The following is a 25,959-nucleotide window of genomic DNA, read 5'->3' on the forward strand; positions in this document are numbered from 1 at the left end:
AGATTTGAAAAGTAGAGAAGTAATTCAAGATGTCATCACCTCTGTCAGGGATCATCAACTCGATTAATTTGTCTCTGTAGTATGCGTGGGAATACTTGAGAACAGATTTAATCAATTAAAATCACTTGGAGCTGATTTCCTGGTATTTTTACAGTCTTTTAAGTCAAATAATGAAAAAGCACACCAAAAAATTTATTTTTTTCCCCCCAGGAAACTTGGTGGGCCAAATAAAACGACCTATGCAACAAAAGTTCGGCCCGCATGCCGCCAGTTGGGAAACTGCTCTAAGTTTTTGTCTAAATTGCTGGGAAAGCGGTCAATGTAGCTGATTTGTGTCAAAAGTAATGTCAGACGTTTTACAGTGAATAGAATGTTGGAAGTCATGATGTCACAATGGGACCTTCAGAATTATTTTTAATTAATCCCATTAGTGGATGAGGTTTTTAAAGACGGACAAAAAATGGAATAGTTTGAATAGTATAAATGTTTTATACAAGTTCCCTGGTCTGCATGTTTTAAAGTTATGAATTACATTTCTAGCTTTAACGGTGTAAGAGGAGTAGTGTTCCAAATAATAATACAACATATTCAATTATCTCAAGAGATATTCAATTATCTCAAGTCCCATTAATAATTGAATAAAATGCTGGTTCCTTGTCTCACCTTTTGAAGCTGCCAGCCACACTGAGGCCTTGGGCTGGATTTAGACATGAACCCAGAGGCATTGATACTGCACACCCTCAGATTCCGGCTCTCCAAGAAGTGTGCCCGGAGCTTTTCCTTGTGTCTCCTGCAGAGGGCAAGAGAAGCCATACTGAGTTTAATACAAAGCCCCACCTTCAGATTTCATGATCCTCAGATCATACTGTAAAGTACGCTCTGGGTTAGAGCTTTGTGTACCTGGATCTTGTACATTGATCCACTGTATTGTACTGCTCGTGGAGTAGGCATCACCCTCATTCACTTATGATGGAGTTTGTCAGCTCTATATGCTCAGAAGAAAATGTTATAACATTGGGTATATAACAAAAGGTATAACGCATTCAACTTGTTATGAGCATGCATATATTATAAGACATAATATTTTGTCTTCCAATATGGCAATATTTCAATGAATTTAAATTGGCTGATAATAACTTGCTCTGTGGTGAGGTTTCCCCTAGGTACAGATCTAGGATCGGCTTCCCCTCCCCATTCCTAACCATTATTGGGGAAAATGCAAAACTGCCCCAAGATCAGCATCTAGGCAAGGGGTGTCAAACTCATTCCGTAGAGGACCTAAGGTCTATTTTCACCTTTAAATTAAGCCCGAGACCACCAGGTGTGGAAAGTTCCATACTAATTGGGGACCTTAATTCATCAATCAAGGACAAGGGAGGAGTGAAAACCCGCAGACACTTGGCCTTCTGTGGAAGGAATTTGACATCTGTGGTCTAGGGGGAACTTCACTCTACACCAATATGATGATACTATAGATTATAAGACACCTTATATGGAGCCGATCTTCTCACAAGTCTTTCAGTATATTAACACTAGAACCGCTGGGCTTCGATGGACCCCCCTTCAAGCGAATGAGCAGTCATTCTGACTGAAACACTCTAATAGTGCAATTCATACATTTAATATATGCTATCTCAAAATAATCATGTGGTTGTGCTTATGAAGGCCTTGGGTAACATTAGAATACAATTTTTATTATACTACAAATAACAAAATAGCATCTTCATTAGTTTGTTACTGGAAGCTAAATGTAAAAAAATCTAACCAAAAACCACCCCCTAAATTCAGGTTCAATACATTTTATTCGTGGAGTGCCTTTGTTAAAACTATGGAAATTAAAGGATATGCATTGGAACATGATAACAGCTTATTTTTATTTTGAGAAAATAGAATAAAAAATTCCCCAATCTTTTTATGCATCTTCATACAATGGCGTCAGTTGGATTTCACTTAGCTGTTATCCCTTTGTCCTAAAGTTGACACAATTTCGTACCTTTCACTTGCTTGACACACTTTGACATACACTATATGGTCAAAAATATGTAGACACTTGCTTGTCAAACATCTCATTCCAAAATCATGGGCATTAACATGGAGTTGGTTCCCCCCTTGCTGTTATACCAGCCTCCACGCTTCTGGAAAGTATTTCAACTAGGTGTTCGAACATTGCTGCGGGGAAATACTTCCATTCAGCCACAAGAGTGTTAGTAAGGTCCAGCACTGATGTTGGGTGATTAGGCCTGGCTCACAGTCGGCGTTCCAATTCATCCCAAGGTGTTCGATGTGGTTGAGGTCAGGCCTCTGTGCAGGCCAGTCAAGTTCTTCCACACCGATCTCGACAAACCATTTCTGCATGGACATCGCTTTGTGCATGGGGATATTGTCATGCTGAAACAGGAAGAGCTTTCCCCAAACCGTTGCTTCAAAGTTGGAAGCACAGAATGTTCTAGAATGTCATTGCATGCTGTAGAATTAAGATTTCCCTTCAGGGGCCTAGCCTGAACCATGAATAACAGCCCCAGACCATTATTCCTCCTCCACCAAACTGTACAGTTGGCAATATGCATTGGGGCAGGTAGCGTTCTCCCGGCATCCGCCAATCCCAGATTCGCCCATCTGACTGCCAGATGTTGAAGCGTGATTCATTACTCCAGAGAACACGTTTCCACTCCAGAGTCCAATAGTAGCAAGCTTTACACCACTCTAGCTGACACTTGGCATTGCGCGTGGTGATCTTAGTAGGCCTGTGTGTGGCTGCTCCGCCATGGAAACCCATTTCATGAAGCTCCCGACGAACAGTTCTTGTATTGATGTTGCTTCCAGAGGAAGTTTGGAACTCGGTATTGAGAGTTGCAACCAAGGACAGACGATCTTTCAGCACTCGGTGGTCCAATTTGTGAGCTTGTGTGGCTTACCACTTCGCGGCTGAGCCATTGTTGCTCCTAGATGTTTCCACTTCACAATAACAGCACTTACAGTTGAGTGGAGAAGTTCTAGCAGGGGAGGTATTTGACAAACTGACTTCATGGAAAGGTGGCATCCTATTACGGTGCCAAGTTGAAAGTCACTGAGCTCCTCAGTATGGGCCATTCTACTGCCAATGTTTGTCTATGGAGATTGTATGGCTGTGTGCTCGATTTCATACACCTGTCAGCAACGGATGTGGCTGAAATAGCTGAATACCTTCATTTGAAGGGGTGTCCAAATGCTTTTGTATATATAGTGTACCTTCGTTTGGATGTAGTGCATAATTCTGACTTGTCATTCTTCAGCACCTTTGTAGACTGAAACAGTAGACTGATAAGACATCTTTGATTCGGTGGACTGCTGCTGTAAAGGATACATACCATTTTAAGATTATAATTATAATGGATCAATAACTATATAATGGCTCTCCCTGTTCTTAATTCACAATTGGTGATTACATAATTATGCATCATTCGCTTCCCCTCACTCATCAACTCACCATCATACTTTACTTAATTTATTTCATCTGTTGTTATATGTGTGAAAATAGTTTTGGTATAGTTAAGTTTCAAGGCAATTATCAGGGTGATTATTAGCTGGACACTGAACTTTGAACTGTCAGAAGAAGTACTGGACCCGACCCTATTCGGAAAAGGAAGGCAACAGGGGAAAACCATTCCAAAAAATGACATGCCCTGCTAAAACTAGTTATAACTCCAGGTCTGTTGGAAAATGTAAGATTCAAATACCAACAGTATGTAATATAGTCTTGTTAAATCGACAAAATGACTGCTTTAGTGGTTCTGGTGTTAAGTGAAGTGTTTGTCAAAAGCAAGACACCAAGGGAAAATGGCAAAGCTTTTGATTGTGCAAAGGCAACAAAAGGAGAATATCATATTTCCAGGCCTAAAGGAGCTGTTTCTTACAAAGTGAGAACTACTGAATTAAATAGAGCACAATTTTTATAATATTGTATCTCTATTATGATAACACTGTGTGGGTTGTTCCCACACCATTGGATTGCATGGACCAACCTCAACATTCTTCATCTTCATAGAGGACAAGATCGTATAAAGACTTTTGAAAGTGTGCTGCAGCAAGGACGGCTGTGTTGTGCATGTACGTACAATACATATTGTGCAATTACAGTATGAGTGTATTCATACGAGAACTGCGTTTATTTGTCACCGTCATTATAATATTGAACTAAACTGAACAAAAATATAAACTCAACTTGTAAAGTGTTGGTCCCTGAAAAAAAAAAATCCCAGAAGTTTTCCATACGCACCAAAAGCTGATTTCTCTCAACTTTTGTTCACAAATTAGTTAACATCCCTGTCAGTGAGCATATCTCCTTTGCCAATATAATTAATCCACCTGACAGGTGTGGCATTTCAAGAAGCTGATTATTAAACAGCATGATCATTACACAGGTGCACCAACCTCAGAACCACGTGTAACCACTACAGCCCAGGACCTCCACATCCGGCTTCTTCACGTGCGGAATCGTCAGAGGAGGGGGGGGGGGGGGGCATGCTGGGAAGTATTTCTGTCTGAATAATGGCATTTTTGGGGGAGGAAATTATTCTGATTGGTTGGGCCTGGCTCCCCAGTGGGTGGGCCTATGCCCTCCCAGTCCCACCCATGGCTGCACCCCTGCTAGTCATGTGAAATCCATGAATTATGGCCTAATGAATGTATTTCAATTGACTGATTTCCTTCTATGAACTGTAACTCAGTAAAATATTTGAAATTGTTGCATGTTGCATTTTTGTTCAGTATAGTATAATGGCAGATTCAGATTGTAACTTAGAGCAACAAAACAACCCGAAATCAGTAATTTTTGTTATGGAAGGAGACAAGAGACATTTGATTGTTGGCAACTACAGATGATGTATATAAACACTAAATTACTAAGAGGGTGCACTATTTCTAAGGCACTGTGTCACCATCTTTATACTCCTACACCATTGTTTAGAAGGTTATGGAAGATATAGAATGCATTTATTAATGGCTACATTTTTATACAGTGGGTTGTGGAGGTATTCACCCCTCTTGGCATTTTTCCTATTTTGTTGCATTTCAACCTGGAATTGCTGACAACATTTATTGACCACAACCACATAACTACTGAACACAAAGACATATTCTGACCACAAAACTACTGACCATGCAACTGCTGATCACAACCACCCAATTTCTGACCACATGTAGATGAACAAAACCACAAAACTACTGACAACAACGACATAACTATAAATAGTGAACACAGCCACCAAACTTCTGACCACAACCACACAACTACTGAAAACAACCACACAACTTCTAACCACAACCACATAGCTACAGTGGCTTGCGAAAGAATTCACCCCAATTGGCATTTTTCTTATTTTGTTGCCTTACAATCTGGAATAAAAAAGGATATTCCGGGGGTTTGAATCATTTGATTTACACAACATGCCTACCACTTTGAAGATGCAAAATATTATTTTATTGTGAAAGAAACAACAAATTAGACAACAAAACTGAAAACTTGAGTGTGCATAACTATTCAGCCCCCCAAAGTCAAGACTTTGTAGAGCCACCTTTTGCAGCAATTACAGCTGCCAGTCTCTTGGTGTATGTCTAAGCTTGGCACATCTAGCCACTGGTATTTTTGACCATTCCTCAAGGCAAAACTGCTTCAGCTCCTTCAAGTTGGATGGGTTCCGCTGGTGTAGAGCAATCTTTAAGTCATACCACAGATTCTCAATTGGATTGAGGTCGGGGCTTTGACTAGGCCATTCCAATACATTTAAAAGTGTCCCCTTAAACCACTCAAGTGTTGCTTTAGCAGTATGCTTAGGGTCATTGTCCTGCTGGAAGGTGAACCTCCGTGGAGTGTACGGCTTAAAGTGGTCTTATGGACAGATACTCCAATCTCCGTGGTGGAGCTTTGCAGCTCCTTCAGGGTTAACTTTGGTATTTTTGTTGCTTCTCTGATTAACTTCTTGATGCACCCATCCCGTTAGCGGGATCATTTTTGTCAACATCCGCTGAATTGCAGAGCGCCAAATTCAGATTAAATTACTAAAAATATTAAATGTTCATGAAATAACAAGTGCAATATAGCAAAACACAGTTTAGCTTGTTGTTAATCCACCTGGCGTGTCAGATTTCAAAAAAGCTTTTTGGCGAAACCATACCAAGCAATTATGTAAGGACATCTCTCTCAGCAGACACAACATTACAAACAGCTAGCAGTCAAGTAGATTGGTCACGAAAGTCAGAAAAGCAATAAAATGAATCGCTTACCTTTGATGATCTTCGGATGTTTGCACTCACAAGACTCCCAGTTACACAATAAATGTTCCTTTTGTTCCATAAAGATTAGTTTTATATCCAAAATACCTCCATTTGGTTGGCACATTATGTTCAGAAATCCACAGGCTCGAGCGGTCACGACCGGGCAGACGAAAATTCCAAATTGTATCCGTAAAGTTAGTAGAAACATGTCAAGTGTTTTTTATAATCAATCCTCAGGTTGTTTTTACAATATATAATTTATAATATTTCAACCGGACTGTAGCTTCTTCAATAGGAGAGAGAGAGAAAATGTCTGCTCCAAGCTGTTGCGCATGCAAAACACTGCTGGCACCCAGCCATCCAATGACGCAATGTGATCTTTCTCGCTCATTTTTCAAAATAAAAGCCTGAAACTATGTCTAAAGACTGTTCACAACATGTGGAAGCCATAAGAAAGGGAATCTGGTAGATATCCCTTTAAATGGAGCGCAGGCAGGCAATGGAACAGAGAGCTCTCTGGAAAAACAGCACTTTCAGGTTGGATTTTCCTCTGGTTTTCACCTGCAATATCAGTTCTGTTATACTCACAGACTATATTTTGACAGTTTTGGAAACTTTAGAGTGGTTTCTATCCTAATCTGACAATTATATGCGTATTTTAGATTCTGGACCTGAGAAATAGGCAGTTTCAATTGGGTATTTTTTTTCATCCAATCAAAATACTGCCCCCTACACTCAACAGGTTAATGTCCTCCTTGCCTGGTCCATTAGTTTTGGTGGGCGGTCCTCTCTTGGCAAGTTTGTTCTGGTGCCATATTCTTTCCATTTTTTAATAATGGATTTCATGGTGCTCATTGGGATGTTCAGAGTTTAGCATATTTTTGGTCTTCATGGTGCCGCTTGCTTGGTGGTACCCCTTGCTTAGTGGTGTTGGAGACTCTGGGGCCTTTCAGAACAGGTGTACATATACCGAGATCATGTGACAGATCATGTGACACTTAAATAAACTCCACCTATGTGTAATCTAACTAATTATATGACTTCTGAAGGTAATTGGTTGCACCAGATTTTATTTAGGGGCCTCATAGGAAAGGGAGTGAGTTTTTTGTAAGATTTTTTTTCCAAATAAAAATCTATTTAAATTACAGGTTGTAACGCAACAAAATTTGAAAAAAGGGGGGTGAATACTTTCGCAAGGCACTGTATTCTAGACACCTTCATACACACTTTTAAATACGAACAAAGTTTCATTAAACATTTTAAATATTACTGTCCCTACTACAACAATAAATACTTAAATACATGCAATTTTAACTTTGAAATATTACATTGAAAAAGGGATTGGATTTGGAATTGGGCAGGCTCGAGGGCGTGAGCCAGGTGCCTCATTCAAAGCCCAGGGCGAGCAATGGGTAGGATTCTGTGTTTTCAAATGCAAAAGTGATTGCGTTTGATAAAAAGGCTTAACCTGCCTTCCCAATTAAACTCGTTTGAAAATTCAAACATATATTTTATGGAAAAGGGATTTATGTTTCTGTAATCGTGGCCAAAAGTTTTGAGAATGACACAAATATTAATTTTCACAAAGTCTGCTGCCTCAATTTGTATGATGGCAATTTGCATATACTCCAGAATGTTATGAAGAGTGATCAGATGAATTGCAATTAATTGCAAAGTCACTCTTTGCCATGCATATGAACTGAATCCCCAAAAAACAGTTCCACTGCATTTAAGCCCTGCTACAAAACGACCAGCTGACATCATGTCAGTGATTCTCTCGTTAACACAGGTGTGAGTGTTGACGAGGACAAGGCTGGAGATCACTCTGTCATGCTGATTGAGTTCGAATAACAGACTGGAAGCTTCAAAAGGAGGGTGGAGCATGGAATCATTGTTCTTCATCTGTCAACCATGGTTACCTGCAAGGAGACACGTGCCGTCATCATTGCTTTGCACAAAAAGAGCTTCACAGGCTTAAGGATATTGCTGCCAGTAAGATTTCACCTAAATCAACCATTTATCGGATCATCAAGAACTTCAAGGAGAGCGGTTCAATTGTTGTGAAGAAGGCTTCAGGGTGCCCAAGAAAGTCCAGCAAGCACCAGGACCATCTCCTAAAGTTGATTCAGCTGCGGGATCGAGGCATCACCAGTACAGAGCTTGCCCAGGAATGGCAGCAGGCAGGTGTGAGTGCATCTGCACGCACAGTGAGGCGAAGACTTTTGGAGGATGGCCTGGTGTCAAGAAGGGCAGCAAAGAAGCCACTTCTCTTCAGGAAAAACATCAGGGACAGACTGATATTCTGCAAACGGTACAGGGATTGGACTGCTGAGGACTGGGGTAATGTCATTTTCTCGGATTAATCCCCTTTCCGAATGTTTGGGGCATTCGGAAAAAAGCTTGTCCGGGGAAGACAAGGTGAGCGCTACGATCAGTCCTGTGTCATGCCAACAGTAACGCATCCTGAGACCTTTCATGTGTGGGGTTGCTTCTCAGCCAAGGGAGTGGGCTCACTCACAAATTTTCCTAAGAACACAGCCATGAATAAAGAATGGTACCAACACATCCTCTGAGAGAAACTTCTCCCAACCATACAGGAACAGTTTGGTGACGAACAATGCCTTTTCCAGCATGATGGAGCACCTTCCCATAAGGCAAAAGTGATAACTTAGTGTCTCAGAGAACAAAACATCGATATTTTGGGTCCATGGCCAGGAATCTCCCCAGACCTTAATCCCATTGAGAACTTGTGGTCAATCCTCAAGAGGCGGGTGGACAAACAAAAACCCACAAATTCTGACAAACTCCAAGCATTGATTATGCAAGAATGGGCTGCCGTCAGTCAGGATGTGGCCAAGAAGTTAGTTGACAGCATGCCAGGGCAGATTGCAGAGGTCTTGAAAAAGAAGGGTCAACACTGCAAATATTGACTCTTTGCATCAACTTCATGTAATTGTCAATAAAAGCCTTTGACACTTATGAAACACTTATAAATATACTTCAGTATTCCATAGTACCATCTGACAAAAATATCTAAAGACACTGAGGCAGCAGACTTTGTGAAAATTAATATTTGTGCAATTCTCAAAACTTTTGGCCACGACTGTACTATGCACTATGCTGCCTTGTTGACAACATGACTGAGTGGTGCAGACTACTGTTATGTTCATGTCACTGGCTATAAAGCGGTGCAGCCTTATGCAAATTCCAGCAATGCAGCTTTTGATTACCCGGAGAGGAAATCTCTAGCTAGGCAGTAACACCAAAGACAGTACAATATGAAGATGGACAAAAGCTGCTTCGCCAATAGAAATCCCCGATCACACTTGTAGGCCATGCCATCGCAACGTTGGTTAGCTAAGCTCATGCGCAGAAACGCCATCTCGTGCCGTCAAATCAAAAGCACTCCTTTGATATAAAGTTGTTTTTGATCAAAATTAAAATGTGTCAGTTATTTAAGACATTGGCTCGAGTCTAGGTTGTGCCAAAAGATTTTGAGAAAATTAAAACAACTAAGGAATAATTTTTCGCCTCTCAAACCCCATCCTGGACTGCTTTGCAAATGGCTCTGGGTTCAGAAACTCTGTGGTAACATGTTGCTGGATATGCGAAGACTGTCACAACTTCCGCCGAAGTCGGCTCCTCTCCTTGTTCGGTCAGCGTTCAGTGATCGACGTCACCGGCTTTCTAGCCATCGCCGCTCCATTTTTCATGTCTATTTGTTTTGTCTTGTTCCATACACACCTGGTTTTGATTTCCCCAATCAATCTACTTGTATTTAACCCTCTGTTTCCCATCATGTATTTGTGTGTAATTGTTTCATGCTATTGTGTGGTTTTATTATGCGCTTTACTTTTGTTATGTTCCATGTTTTGAGCGCGTTTGATTTATGTAGTGCTCTCGTTTTTGGAACAAAAATAAAAGTGCACCACTTAACATTCCTCTGCTCTCCTGCACCTGACTTTGCCTCTAGTACACCCCTTGGCAGATTTACACACTTCTAATGTAGTCAGCAGGAGCAGGTAGCAAGGTTAGAGGAGTCGAGGAGCGCGTCCAGGAACATTCGGCCATGTTACTTCATCTTAGTGCCATGGACCACTGGGAGAGACAAGAAGTCTCTCCAGTGCCTCGACCAGCACAACCGGGGTTGTCTCCACCCGTCCCATCCGGAGAGAATTCCAGTGGGATGCGTCTCTCCCTTCCCAGGGAGTATGATGGAATTGCAGCACAGTGCCAGGGATTCTTGTTACAACTGGACCTCTACCTGGCCACTGTGCACCCAACCGCCCTCGTCTCCTGCCTCACAGGGAGAGCGCTGGAGTGGGCAAACGCTGTGTGGAGAGAAGGAGACACGGTGTCAGACCACTTCGAGGAGTTCACCAGTCGCTTCCGGGCAGGCTTCGACCATCCACCCGAGGGCAGAGCGGTGGGGGAAAGGCTCTTCCATTTGAGGCAGGTGACGAGGAGCGTGGCAGGTGACTTCGCCCAGGAATTCCGGACCTTGGCCGCCGGAGCAGGCTGGAACGACAGGGCCCTCATTGACCACTATCGATGCAGCCTACGAGAGGAGGTCCAACGTGAGCTGTCCTTTGACCAATGGTGGATTTGTCCTTCCAGTTGGATAACATGCTGGTCACCCGCAGACGTCCAGAGGGGGCTCTGTCAGTTCCATCGTCCATGACCCCCGCTCCGGTGCCCATGGAGTTAGGATGGGCTGCTCTTAGGGAGACTGGAGGAGGAGCCATCAAGTGAGCCATCTGTGGGCGCAGAGGACAAACTGCCGGTCGGTGCCGTGTTGGTTCCTCTGGGAGTTGAGGCAACTCTGGGTTTGCACCACACTCATCCAGAGTCCTCTGTTGATCAACTGTTTGTGCCTGTTTGTTACCCTCAGTTTTCCCCACATTCCCAGTATAAGGCGCTCGTCGATTCAGGCGCAGCTGGGAATTTTATCGACAGAGCATTAGCCATTAGGTTAGGGATCCCCATTTTTCCTATAGTTAGACCCTTCCCGGTACACGCTCTTGATAGTCGACCATTAGGGTCCGGGCTAATCAGGGAGGCCATCATCTCCTTGGCCATGGTTATGCAGGGGGATCATGAGGAGAGAATCAGTCTCTTCCTCATTGACTCTCCTCAGTTTCCTGTGGTACTAGGCCTTCCCTGGTTGGCTCTGCATAACTCCACTATTTCCTGGCAACAGAGGACTCTCACGGGGTGGTCACGAGAGTGTTCAGAGAGGTGTGTAGTGGTTTCCGTTGGTGCTACCACAGTGGAAAGTCCAGACCAGGTCTCCACCGTGCACATCCCCCTAGAATATGCCGATTTGGCTCTCGCCTTCTGTTAAAAGAAGGCGACTCAATTACCGCCTCATCAACGGGAGGATTGTGCGATACATCTCCTGGCAGAAGCTGCGCTTCCCAGGAGTCACATGTATCCCCTGTCGCAAGCGGAGATGGTGGCTATGGATACATATGTCTCTGAATCCCTGAGTCAGGGGTACATTCGGCCCTCTACTTCACCCGCCTCCTCGAGTTTCTTTTATGTGAAGAAGAAGGATGGAGGTTTACGCCCGTGCATTGACTGTGGAGGTCTCAATCAAATAACGGTGAGGTAGAGTTACCCGCTACCTCATATCACCACGGCAATTGAGTCAATGCATGTGGCGCACTTCTTCATGAAACTGGATCTCAGGAGTACGTATAACCTGGTGCGTATCAGGGAGGGAGACATCGTTCAGTACCACCACAGGGCATTATGAGTACCTCGTCATGCCGTACGGGTTGATGAATGCTCCATCAGTTTTCCAATCCTTTGTAGACAAGATTTTGGGTTTAGGGGTGTATATCGATGACATTCTGATTTACTCCGCTACACGCGTTGAGCATGTGTCCTTGGTGCGCAAGGTACTTGGATGACTGTTGGAGCATGACCTGTATGTCAAGGCTGAGAAATGTCTGTTCTTTCAGCAGGCCGTCTCCTTCCTAGGGTATTGCATTTCCACATCAGCAGTGGAGATGGAGAGTGACCGCATTGCAGCTGTTCGTAATTGGCCGACTCCCACCACGGTAAAGGAGGTACAGTGATTTTTAGGGTTTGCCAATTACTACCGGAGATTTACCCGGGGTTTTGGCCAGGTTGCTGCACCCATTACCTCACTGCTGAAGGGGGGTCCTGTAAGGTTGCTGTGGTCGGCTGAGGCGGACAGGGCTTTTGGGCAGCTAAGAGCTCTGTTTACTTCGGCTCCTGTGCTGGCCCATCCGGATCCCTCTTTGGCATTCATAATGGAGGTGGACGCATCCGAGGTTGGAATAGAAGCCATGCTCTCACAGCGCTCGGGCACGCCACCGAAACTCCACCCCTGTGCTCAGCCCAGCGGAGCGTAACTATGATGTGGGGGACCGGGAGTTTGTTGGCTGTGGTTAAAGCGTTGAAGGCGTGGAGACATTGGCTTGAGGGGGCAAAACACCCTTTCCTCATCTGGACTGACCACCGCAACCTGGAGTACATTCGGGCAGCTAGGAGATTGAATCCTCGTCAGGCAAGGTGGGCCATGTTCTTTACCCGTTTTGTGTTTACCCTATCCTACAGACCAGGTTCCTAGAATAAGAAGGCAGACCTACTGTCCCGGCTGTATGACACAGAGGAGTGGCTCATGGATCAAACTCCCATACTCCCGGCCTCATGCCTGGTAGCGCCGGTCGTGTGGGAACTGGATGCGGACATTAAGCAGGCATTGCGTACAGAGCCCCCTCCCCTCCAGTGTCCCGTTGGGCGTATGTATGTTCCGTCTGCTGTCCGTGACCACTTTATCTATTGGGCCCACACGTCTCCCTCCTCTGGTCACTTTTTTAGGTTTCCAACTGTAACTTGTGCAGTTAACAAACCATGATTCCATGTTTTAAAAAATCAACAAACTGCAGACAAAGTATATTATTTTGCATTAGCCTTTACCTACGGTTACTGTTGAGGATGTGTACATTATTTCGATTAGACATACATTTTGAAACAAGAATGTTGTCTTTTGTCATATTTCTAAGTATGGCATCAATGAGCCATGGCTGGAGACCAACACTCTTCGCCATTATATAAACATAAGCTCAGTATATCCTCTTACATCAGGGCTGCACCTGTAGTTTACTATGCTAATATCCCATGATGATACAATTTTCCATTCGTTGTTTGGAGGCATACTTAGCTACTCAGTGTGACCCTCACTCACTTGTTGCTGCGATAGAGAGCCATGCATGCCACTCCGAGAAAACAGATCCCTGAGGCAATGCTGAAGATGGACAGCACCTTTCTCTGGTAAGTCTCACGGCTTTCTGTGGAGACACAGGCAAATAAATATGATGTTAAAGCCACTCTCTGTATATACATGTAGAGTATATTCTCTGCAGAGACACAGGCAAAATAGTACTGTTGAAGCCACAATCGATATGCATGTAGAGTACTATCAAAGTGTGAGCCACCAACAGAAAATTGATATGTAAAGAATCACACACCACACACAAATCCTTGCTAGTAACACACACAATAGTAATAATCAGTTTTGTGAAAACAAGAAAAAAACATTAAATCCACACTCTGTAAGATGTGCATATCAAATCAAATTGTATTTGTCACATGCACTGAATACAACAGGTGTCGACTTTACCGTGCAATGCGTACTTATAAGCCCTTAACAACAATGCATTTTTAAGAAAAATAAAAGTTAAGAAAAATATTTACTAAATAAAACAAAGTAAAAAATAAAAGAGCAACAATAAAATAACAATAAAGAGGCTATATACAAGGGGTACCGGTACTTAGTCAATGTGCGGTGCTACAGGTTAGTCAAGGTAATTGAGGTAATATGTACATGTAGGTAGGGGTAAATTGATTATACATAGATAAGCTCCTATCAATTCTACTGAGCACCAACTCGCCTTCCGAACATTCTATTCCCAGTTTATTGTTCAACTTCACAATGCCTACTTCGCTATTATTGGCAATGAGACCTGCTCACTATGTTTTATAGTCAAAATGTAAACAACAAAATGTGAACAACGAAAATAATATTGGAACTCTGCGGTCTTCCCATTGTTTCCTATGGGGGAAATATAGGCATGTCTGTCTATTTCGCCAAATAACTCTCAATGTGTATGTTTTGATTGTTTTCAAGGGTGTAACTGGTGTGAAATGGCTAGCTAATTAGCGAGGTGCACGCTAATAGCGTTTTAATCGGTGATGTCAATCGCTCTGAGACCTTGAAATAGTTGTTGCTGCGGCTTTTATGGAGCGATGGGTAAGGATGCTTCGAGGGTGGCTGTTGTCTATGTGTGCATAGGGTCCCTGATTCGAGCCCAGGAAGGGGCGAGGAGTGGGATGGAAGCAAAACTGTTACACGGGCACCTTTTCAAGTCTGGGCAGCGAGCTCATTTGTCATCGTTCGCTAGACCAGAAATAGTCAGAAGTTAAATAAATGTCCACACTTTTTCATTATGCACCATCGAGGTGCGGATGTTTACTTTCTACACAAGTTGTTTTTTTCCAGTTTTGTCCGTCGAACAGATTGTAGTGGTAAAATAGAAAGGGATACATTTTTTTATGGAATTCTAAGCATCACTCCAGTCAAAACAGGCTCTGTGAACGTTCGATTCCATTACTTTGCTATGGGCTCGCGCTAGTGTTCCAGTGTAGCCAATGTTCTTAAGCCATTTTTCAGCCTTGGGTGAATTTTGACTTGTTCTATTGTCCAGCCTAAAGATAGCCAGAGGGAATTTAGGAAAACACCCGAATGTCCATTGAGAAAGCACAACAACTATAGCATTTAGTTACGCTAAGAATGACGAGAATAATCAAGTCAACAAACTTTGGGTAGTTAGGTAGTTAGCCTATAGTTAATATACTGGCAAGTTTTATGTATAACTACTAACATTAGGTAGCTAGCTAACATACTGGTAAATACTTCTGTAATAATATGCTATGTGGTTCATAAGGACAGTGTAGCTAAGAAATTGTCAGCCAACATAATGTGTAAGGTAGCTTATTTGAAAAGTCATTACTTTATTACATTGAATAGGTCGTTAGGGCATAGGTCGTCTGTGTTAGGGGGGGGGGGGGGGGGGGGGGGGTTCACACCTTGCCCGGCTATTAGACTATTCTTTAGTATCTCTTTCCTTTCCCTCTTACACGCATCATCATTCTGCTCCTGAGTGGCTCGCTTGTGGGCGTGCTGGCAGGATATGTGCGTCAAGAATTCTGCATACCGTACCACGTTTGTATGAAGGTGTGGTTATTCACAGGCAAATTGTTATATGCTATGGAGGTAAATTTGTCTTTTTGTCGAGAGCAAAACCTTTTTTATTTTCAATCAAAATGAATTGTTCTGAAAGCTACTTTTTTCAGATACAAAGGAAGTCAAAGCGGACATCTACGAAGATGGCATCTCAGGTAAGCAGCACTGGGCTGTATTGACATATCTTAAAAATGACATCTGCTGCTTTAGATTGAACGATCATATCTCAGTTATTGTTTTCACATCTATAAAAAATAAGGTGTTTTCGTTACATTCAGAGAGCGAGCTGACCAAGGGGTCGAAAATGTAGATATTTCCAGATGTTCACTGTCCGAGGAACAGGCAGTGGAAGTTTTATTGCTGGCAAAAGTGTCCATAAACTGTTCTGTGTTATTTTTCTCCGTCTCTGCCTGTCTTGTTGTACATGGAACCTGTCTCATGCATTAATTTAAAAAACCTTAAGATGTCAGCTGCTAATTTTCAGATTTCCACCCACATAAACACAGCCATTGTCACTGAAATATCTGTTGCTGCCAAGTCATGATTTCCCTGGTGGTTAGCCTTGCAATAACCAACTGGTGAGACACATAGCCCTTTATATTTAAACGTTTCAGGTACACTCTGATAGGTGCCTGCGTCACATACAGTATCTTCTATTGACATTATCTTCTATTGTTTGTCCTCATGTGTCTGTTTTTCAGCATAAAATACTCTGTAGCCACTTAGTGTGGACACCAGGTGAGACCACATAAACACAATAACATTCTCTCTTCTTCACTTCATCCCTCTCCCCCTTCTCCCTAAATCCTCAAGTTTATATCAGCTGTTTTGGTGAACCCCTCCCGCATCTGAACTGACTGACAGAGGGCACAGCATGATCATAGGTGAGATGTCACATGGTCGGGTCAACAGGAAGTATTATTAAAGAGATGCTGTCACGCCCTGGTCTTAGTATTCTGTGTTTTCTTTATTATTTTGGTTAGGCCAGGGTGTGACATGGGTTTATTATGTGGTGTGTTTTGTCTTGATTTTTTTTTAGGTATTGGGATTGTGGCTTAGTGGGGGTATCTAGCATAGTCTATGGCTGTCTGGAGTGGTTCTCAATCAGAGCCAGGTGTTTATCGTTGTCTCTGATTGGGAACCATATTTAGGCAGCCATATTCTTTGAGTGTTTGGTGGGTGATTGTTCCTGTCTCTGTTTTGCACCAGTATAGGCTGTTAGGTTTTTGTGTTACATTTATTGTTTTGTATTTGTTCATGTTTATATTTCATTAAACATGTATCAAGATAACCACGCTGCGTTTTGGTCCGCCTCTCTTTCACCACCAGAAAACCGTAACAGAATCACCCACCACAACAGGACCAAGCGGCGTGGTGCCAGGCAGCGGCAACAGAAGCAGCGAAATCCGGATTTCTGGACATGGGAGAAGATATTGGACGGTAAAGGACCCTGGGCACAGCCTGGAGAATATCGCCGCCCCAAAGAACTGGAGGCGGCGAAAGCGGAGAGGCGCTGGTATGAGGAGGCAGCACGGCGACGCGGATGGAAGCCCGAGAGTCAGCTCACAGGGGGCTTGCAGGGAGTATGGCTACGCCAGGTTGGAGACCTGCGCAAACTTCCTGTGCTTACCAAGAAAACCGTAACAGATGCTTTACATTGAAATACAGACAGAGATGTAGTAGTCCCAGAGTTAATGATCCAAGGTCAGTTTTGCATTTCACCTCCTGATTTAAGATGACTGACCTTGTTAGAATAAAAAAAACAAGGCTTAATCATGCTCTCTCTCTATCCATCTGTGTCTCGTTGATGCGAGAGAGGAAGCCAGTCCCGTCATCGCCACCTCACCCGCTCTTAAGATAACCTTCGGACCAACTGGGGGCCCAAGGCTGGTTAGGAGACACCACAATTGTGATGAACTGAGAGAATATTCGGGTCATATGTTGTCTGCTGCTGTTCTGACCTCTTTCCCTTTCTGCCTTCTATACCTCTCTCCCCACCTTTTCTTTCTTTTTATAATGCACACCATAAGTGCATTGAATTACAGATTGAACTTGTATTTATAATATTACAATCATCATAATTATAATTCAGTTATGTATTTATATGTATAATTAACTATGTATTTATAACACCTGTATAAAAAGCAATTCACATTCTCCACTGGTTGAAATTAAGTATCTCATTGAAATACTACCCTGTGTCCTCAGATTAATGCAGATGAAGGGAGTTAGATATGCATATTTTTTTTCTTCTGTATATATGAATTGCAAATCAATCATGTTTCTAGTCTATTGCATAGTTACAATGTGTAATATGTGATGTCCCAGGATCAGGAGTGACAAACACTGTTGAAGTGTATAATTGTAAGACATACATGCAGACACAGCATCATTCAAATAATGGAGTTTGATATGACTGAAAAATAATCTCAGATTCATACCTGAACTGCACCTTTATTTGCCAAGGAAGAATACATGATCAGTGAAAATATTCAATGTGCAGGCTACAATGTGGGAAACTTGTGTGGAAATAACTACAGTACATTATTATATTCTACTCTATCCATAGGCTTCATTAATGCCATTCAGACTTGAAGTTGATGCAACAACTATGACAGCTGAGGTTCATAGATTGGAATGAATATTAGTTCAGAACCTAACGTTTTAGTTTCCATACACAGATCGGCTACATACTGTAACTAGCTACACATCCACAGGATTCCCTAAAACACTAAACAACACGAATTACAAATTCCTTCTCCTGGCTAATGTTGTCAGATAACTTGCTAAATAGCGATTTTCGTAAATTAACTTTATGGATAAAAAAAGTCTGCACAAACGTTTGTCTCTACATTAACTAACATATTCCCCTCAATTGTAAACGTTTTGCTTGACTCTTAATGACGTTATTACATCTGATTCCACCGTAATGTTTGTCAGCCATCTTTTTTGAAGAACGCCACAAGGCAAGGGTGGCTCGCGTCAAAATTTGTCATTGAAACCACTATATGATTGGTCATATAAAAACCTTGGGTCCCAAATGCATAATGAGTGCTCTAACTCCCCCTGGTGGTGGTCTGGGGCAATGAAGCCGTGACGCTAGGTACTTCTAAGTCCCGTGGTGCAAGCTCGCAACTTTTAAAGGAGGAACCACTGTATACACCTGTTCTGAAAGTCCACTAAGCAAGGGGCACCACCAAGCAAGCAGCACCATGAAGACCAAGGAGCTCTCCAAACAGGTCGTTGTGGAGAAGAGCTGGGCGTTACAGAAGAGCGGCCAGAAAAAAGCCATTGCTTAAATCCAAACAGTTTTTTAGCAGATTAGTAAGAATGGCTCAAAAATGCCCTTTTCCCCTTTATTTAGATTACAACCTCAACCTTTTTGTTATTTGAAATTGAAATGATCTCCATAATATCACAATTTTTAAAAGCGCCATAGAAAGTTTGTTGCAATTACAGTTTACTCCACCAGAAAAGAGAGAACAAATATTACAACAAACACTATGGTTAAACTCAAATGTTCTAATTTAAAAAATAAATTAATTTATAAATAATTTATCAGAAATACAGTGTAGACATTGTTAATGTTGTAAATGACTATTGTAGCTGGAAACAGCAGATATTTTATGGAATATCTACGTAGGTGTATTATCAGCAACCATCACTCCTGTGTCCCAATGGCACGTTGTGTTAGCTAATCCAACTTGATCATTTTAAAAGGCTAATTGATAATTAGAAAACCCTTTTGCAATTATGTTAGCTCAGCTGAAAATTGTTGTGGTGATTAAAGAAGCAATAAAACTGGCCTTCTTTAGTCTAGATGAGTATCTGGAGCTTCAGCATTTGTGGGTTCAATTACAGACTCAATACTGCCCCCAGCATGAGAAGTTTTTAAGTATAGATTTTGTATGACTGAAACCTTTAGTTAATTGTCAGGTGATGGCTTAGGTCATTAGCTAACTGCATTATCTTCAACATAGTAATGTTGGGTTGTTTGGATGACCCAACTGCTGGTTTGCAGGCATTGGGTCACCTAGTTGGGTTACTGACATCACAAAAAGCCACATTTTAATACACCAATGGTAACATCTTATTATCTTACCTAATTTAAATACATTTTGGCCTTTTAACCAACATCACAGGAGGTGTGTTTGCAGAGGGGAATAGTTTACATAGCTGGTTTACATAGGTAGCTAGTCTACAGGTGCCAACATTTTACTGCATCTTGTCAGAAAATCTAATTAGAGGTTTCCCCTATTCATCTAAGGCAAAGAATCATATACAGTAGGTTTCCGCTTTCATCTGTCTGGTGTTAGCTACAATATTTAAAAAATCCTGTTGTTTTTACAGTAACTTCCTGGCAGCCAGTTACCTGTAAATTACTGTAAAAAATAGAACAGTATGTTACCGTACCATATTTTATGGTATCTAATACTGTAACTGTAATCTGTTTTCAAAACCAATAATGCTACTGTACTCGTTTTACATTAACATACTCTTACTGTAAAGCCTTTTTTGCATATTTCCAAGAGTGCCATATCTTTCAAATGAATTGTAAAATTACCACACATGCATCTGTTAGTGACAGAGACATGGTTGTTGCATTCATCCATGTTCAGTCTTGTGGTCTTCCCCAAGTGAGGTCCTAAGTGAATATGTCATCATTAATACATATTAATACAATATGTATTTCATAAAGCCTTATTTTGGCAGCAGTGGTTAGAGCATTGGGCCAGTTACCGAAAGGTTGCTAGATCTAATGTGACAAGGTAAAAATCTGTATAAGGAACTGGGTGTAGCTGGTGCAGAGGAGTCAGGCGCAGGACAGCAGAGATGAGTAACACAAGGAACTTTACTCAACGTTTCCAAATACATAATGTATTTGTATACAATAAAATAATCACGCACAAAACCCATGGGGAAAACAGAGGGTTAATAATGAACATGTAGTTGGGGAATTGAAACCAGTGGTGTAAAACAAAGACAAAGCAAATGGAAAATGAAAAGTGGATCAGCGATGGCTAGAAGGACGGTGACGTCGAACGCCGCCCGAACAAGAAGAGGGACCGACTTCGGAGGAAGTCGTGATAATCTGTCATTCTGTCTCTGAATAAAGCAGTTAACCCACTGTTCCCCGGTAGGCTGTCATTGTAAATAAGAATTTGTTCTTAACTAACTTGCCTAGTAAAACAAGAAACTTAACTTATACAATTGCCTGAAACTCATGGTTTACAGGCCACAAATTCTAGTAACGTTCCAAAACTTTCCAGATTTTCCTGAAATCCTGAAATCCTGGCGGAATATTCCAACCTGGATGTCTGGAAAACCTGGGAACTGTATCAGAATTGTGCAATCCTAGCTGCAAGTCACATTATGCAGGCTTGCAATGTGATGTGTAATTCCTATTGGAATCCAGCCATAGTTGTGATATCAAACAGTTAGAATAGCTTCACCTGCAATAAAATGACTTCCACGGTTAGGAACATTGTGAAGTTACTACCTAAGCCATTTAAACTTAAACAGCCATTTCAGTAAAGGATGCCGAAAATCTAACTAACTGATGGGATTCGTTTAGAACATGTACATGTATATTATTTATCTTTGCGTTACAAAAGATTAATCAATCAATCAATCAACGTACCTGCAACAACAGATATTAACAATAATTTTAAAAATCAAGCTGAGAAATATGATAATGATTACCGTTGTTTTATAGTAGGTTAACTGTCTGTTTTGTAAGTTACTGAAAACAAAACAGTTTAACGGTACAAATGCGGTTACTGTAATCCATTGACGGTACCATTACTGCTACTGTAATTTATTATAGGGATGGGGGGAGTGTGCTTAGGATCAAGAGTGAGCTAACACAAGCGGTCATATTTTGACACATCTCGGCTGATAGAAACCATAATATAAATGAGCTAATTGCAATAACTATTTATAATTCATCACGTCACTCATGAGCTCACCAATCTAAAGTAATCTGAATAGTGAGTAGTTTGTGCACACCCCCATGTTTGTTTGTCTGCGTCACCAAAGATAATAAGAGGTGACCAGATGAGTTGGGTCTGTTTGCAGTATGCATGTTTAAGGCGAAGTGAGGGGTCTCATCACCCGTCATTCACTTCCATTCACCTCATTTTGCTGCAACATCTGTGTTTCGACAGATGTTTACGGGACACCCAGAATGCATTGAATTATGTCAACAAACATGCCTCCACACATATACGGAAAATAGCTTAGCACTAGCTCATCATAATCAGTACAACCTTCCAAAAATTATTTAACACACAAATCGGAATGCACAATTTGTCACCAGAATTTCAAAGCATTTGAATAAAAAAGTAAATAAAGAAATTATTACCACACAAACCATTTTTTGATGGGGATTTATTGATACAAGTGGCCCTTGCCGGTATTATGATACTGATGACTTGTCGCCACAGATGGTTTTCTTACGTTTCCATTGTAGCTAGATGGAGTAGCTCGGCCCATAACAGCTTGTGTCGTGTCGGAGGCAACAGTTGTTCACAACTAAGCCTAACACTAACCCCTTTCCTAACCTTAAACTCCTACATTAATTCACCTAACCTGCTGCGTTAGTTCTCCTAACCTACCATGTTAATTATCCTAACCTGCTACAGTGCTTCTTCATTTAAAAGTTGAGTTATAGCTCATAAGAGCATGCAGTATGCTGTGGTATACTGTGATATGCTTCAGTGAGACGCGGTGCTTGCCATTAAAGCTCATTGGAACCACCAGACAGCACATTTAAGGACATATACAGTTGAAGTCGGAAGTTTACTTACAGTACACCTTAGCCAACTACATTTAAACTCAGTTTTTCACAATTCCTGACATTTAATCCTAGTAAAAATTCCCTGGCTTAGGTCAGTTAGGATCACCACTTTATTTTAAGAATGTGAAATGTCAGAATAATAGTAGAGAGAATGATTTATTTCAGCTTTTATTACTTTCACCACATTCCCAGTGGGGCAGAAGTTTACATACACTCAATTAGTATTTGGTAGCATTGCCTTAAAATTGTTTAACTTCGGTCAAAGGTTTCAGGTAGCAACATCTCAAGATGTCAGTCAGGAAGTTAAAGCTTGGTAACAAATGGGTCTTCCAAATGGACAATGACCTCAAGCAAAGTTGTGGAAAAATGGATTAAGGACAACATAGTCAAGGTATTGGAGAGGCCATCACAAAGCCCTGACCTCAATCCCATAGAACATGTGTGGGCAGACTGAAAAAGTGTGTGTGAGCAAGGAGGCCTACAAACCTGACTAAGTTGCACCAGCTCTGTCAGGATGAATGGGCCAAAATTCACCCAACTTATTGTGGGAAGCTTGTGGAAGGCTACCCGAAACGTGCTTTTAAACCGTTCGCTGCCTGCACCCGCACGCCCGACTTGCATCACCACCCTGGATGGTTCCGACCTAGAATATGTTGACATCTATAAGTACTTAGGTGTCTGGCTAGACTGTAAACTCTCATTCCAGACTCATATCAAACATCTCCAATCTAAAATCAAATCTAGAGTCGGCTTTCTATTCCGCAACAAACCCTCCTTCACTCACGCCGCCAAACTTACCCTAGTAAAACTGACTATCCTACCGATTCTCGACTTCAGCGATGTCATCTACAAAATAGCTTCCAATACTCTACTCAGCAAACTGGATGCAGTTTATCACAGTGCCATCCGTTTTATTACTAAAGCACCTTATACCACCCACCACTGCGACCTATATGCTCTAGTCGGCTGGCCCTCGCTATATATTCGGCGCCAGGACCACTGGCTCCCGATCATCTACAAGTCCATGCTAGGTAAAGCTCTGCCTTATCTCAGTTCACTGGTCACGATGGCAACACCCACCCGTAGCACGCGCTCCAACAGGTGTATCTCACTGATCATCCCTAAAGCCAACACCTCATTTATTTACTTTTCTGCTCTTTTGCACACCAGTATCTCTACCTGCACATGACCATCTGATCATTTATCACTCCATTGTTAATCTGCTAAATTGTAATTATTCGGCTACCTCCTCATGCCTTTTGCACACAATGTATATAGACTCTTTGTTTTTCTTTTTCTACTGTGTCATTGACTTGTTAATTGTTTATTCCATGTGTAACTCTGTGTTGTTGTCTGTTCACACTGCTATGCTTTATCTTGAACAGGTCGCAGTTGTAAATGAGAACTTGTTCTCAACTGGCCTACCTGGTTAAATAAAGATGAAATAAATAAACGTTTTGTCTATATTGAGGCAGTTACAATAACCGAAAAGTTGGATGACCAAATAATTTGTGAAACCATGATGGGATGTATGAACGGATTGGATGTTGCAAATTTGCTTGAGTTAATCTCACTGGAACACTGTGTCCATGTTGCTTGACATACAGGGCCTTTGGAAAGTATTCAGACCCATAGACTTTTTCCACATTTTGTTACGTTACAACCTTATTCTAAAATTGATTAAATTGTTTTGTTTCCTCATCAATCTACACACAATACCCCATAATAACAAATCAATAACAGGTTTTTAGAAATGCTTGCTTTATAAATACAAAAGTTAAATGTTACATTTACATAAGTATTCAGACCCTTTACTCAGTACTTTGTTGAAGCACCTTTGCCAGTGAATACAGCCTCGAGACTTCTTGGGTATGACGCAAAAGCTTGGCACACCTGTATTTGGGGAGTTTCTCCCATTCTTCTCTGCAGATCCTCTCAATCTCTGTCAGGTTGGATGGGGAGCGTTGCTGCACAGCTATTTTCAGGTCTTTCCAGAGATGTTAGATTGATTTCAAGTCCGGGTTCTGGCTGGGCCACTCAAGGACATTTAGATATTTGTCCCAAAGCCACACCCGATGTTGGCTTGGCTATGTGCTTAGGGTCATTGTCCTGCTGGAAGGTGAACCTTTGGTCCAGTCTGAGATCCTGAGCGTTCTGGAGCAGGTTTTCATCAACGATCTCGCTGTGCTTTTCTCTGTTCATCTTTCCCTCGATCCTGACTAGTCTCCCAGTCCCTGCCGCTGATAAACATCCCCTCAGCATGAGGTTGCCAGCACCATGCGTCACCGTGGGGATGGTGCCAGGTTTCCTCCAGACGTGACGCTTGGCATTCAGGCCAAAAAGACCCATCTTGATTTCATCAGATGGTCTGAGAGACCTTTAGGTGCCTTTTGGTAAACTCCAAGCGGGCTGTCATGTGCCTGTTACTGAGGATTGGCTTCTGTCTGGCCACTCTACCATAAAGGCCTGATTGGTGGAGTGCTGCAGAGATGGTTGTCCTTCTGGAAGTTTCTCACATCTTCACATCAACTCAGAGCTCTACGGACAATTCCTTCAACCTCATGACTTGGTTTTTGCTCTGACAGGCACTGTCAACTGTGGGACCTTATATAGACAGGTGTGTTCCTTTCCAAATCATGTCCAATCAAGTTGTAGAAACATCGCAAGGATTATCAATAGAAACAGGATGTACCTGAGCTCAATTTCTAGTCTCTTAGCAAAGGGTCTGATTTCTTATTGCGTGGCATGGTCTCAGAAAGTGTCCACCCCATACCTATCAGACAAAAATTACTCGGCCGTATGCCCTGCGGACATACAAGAGTGCAATAAATGCTTTGAGTTCATCCATAAACATTTCCCACGTTATGTTTTTCTGTGCGCATGAGAGAAAGTACAATCTCTGATGTGCTGCAACATCTGCATGTCACAAACTCGTCAAGCTTTTCTACCCAAACTGTGCCATTCCTCCCAGAATCCTGTCTCACAGTTGGGATCACCGTTTCAGTTAGTTCTGTTCTGCTTTTTCTGCTGCACAGGAATTGGAGGCGGAGGCTTAAAGTCAACATCAGAATCAGATGAAGACTCTTCAGCAACGTCGATTTCAAGTTAATATCCGATCCGACTCTGACTTATTTAAATTCTACAGCATTTGCAATGCTGTCAGTGCGTCCATTAGTTTTGTTCGGCTTGCCATTGTGAACTACACACATTGCATGTTGTACTCAGTGTCTGATTTGACTATCTGATATTCTGGAAGTGGTATATAATTTCCTTTCATTATAAAATAATTAGATCGCCCACGATTCCTTATCATCATTACACTATTGTTTTAAATTCAAATCATGCTCTTCACCCTCATCAATCACATTCAATCAACCTCTTTATTCTCCTCATCATTCAGTTAATTGAAGTCCCTGTCACGGCTCCCCTGCCTGTTTGGGCGGCGCTCAGACCTCCGGTCTACTAGCCGCCACGATCCCCTTTTCCTTTTCTGTTTGTTTGGTCTTATTGGTTGCACCTGTCTCTTATTTTGTTTCTTGATTCATGTCTATTTAAGCCTGTTAGGCCCACCTATTTCTGTGCGGGATTGTTTTTCTTTTCATCAGGTTGTGCGTGTTTGTGTTCCTGACCG

The 25,959-nt window shown here is 42.0% G+C and overlaps 1 protein-coding gene across 2 annotated transcripts in view; it reads right to left on the reverse strand.

Annotated features, from left to right (window-relative positions):
• Positions 1-25,959, reverse strand: part of LOC110498826 (pro-neuregulin-3, membrane-bound isoform-like) — a 303,813-nt gene that overhangs the window by 63,402 nt on the left and 214,452 nt on the right. For both annotated transcript variants that reach the window (XM_021575470.3, XM_090212038.1), the window contains 2 exons: positions 13,472-13,574; positions 664-790 (listed from right to left, as the gene is read on the reverse strand). In XM_021575470.3, the coding sequence (XP_021431145.3) occupies positions 664-790; positions 13,472-13,574 (230 nt within the window). The remainder of the gene's footprint in view (positions 1-663; positions 791-13,471; positions 13,575-25,959) is intronic.

Source organism: Oncorhynchus mykiss, chromosome 20 (assembly GCF_057628025.1).
Source record: "Oncorhynchus mykiss isolate SJ-2025 chromosome 20, ASM5762802v1, whole genome shotgun sequence".
NCBI classification, from domain to species: Eukaryota; Metazoa; Chordata; class Actinopteri; order Salmoniformes; family Salmonidae; genus Oncorhynchus; species Oncorhynchus mykiss.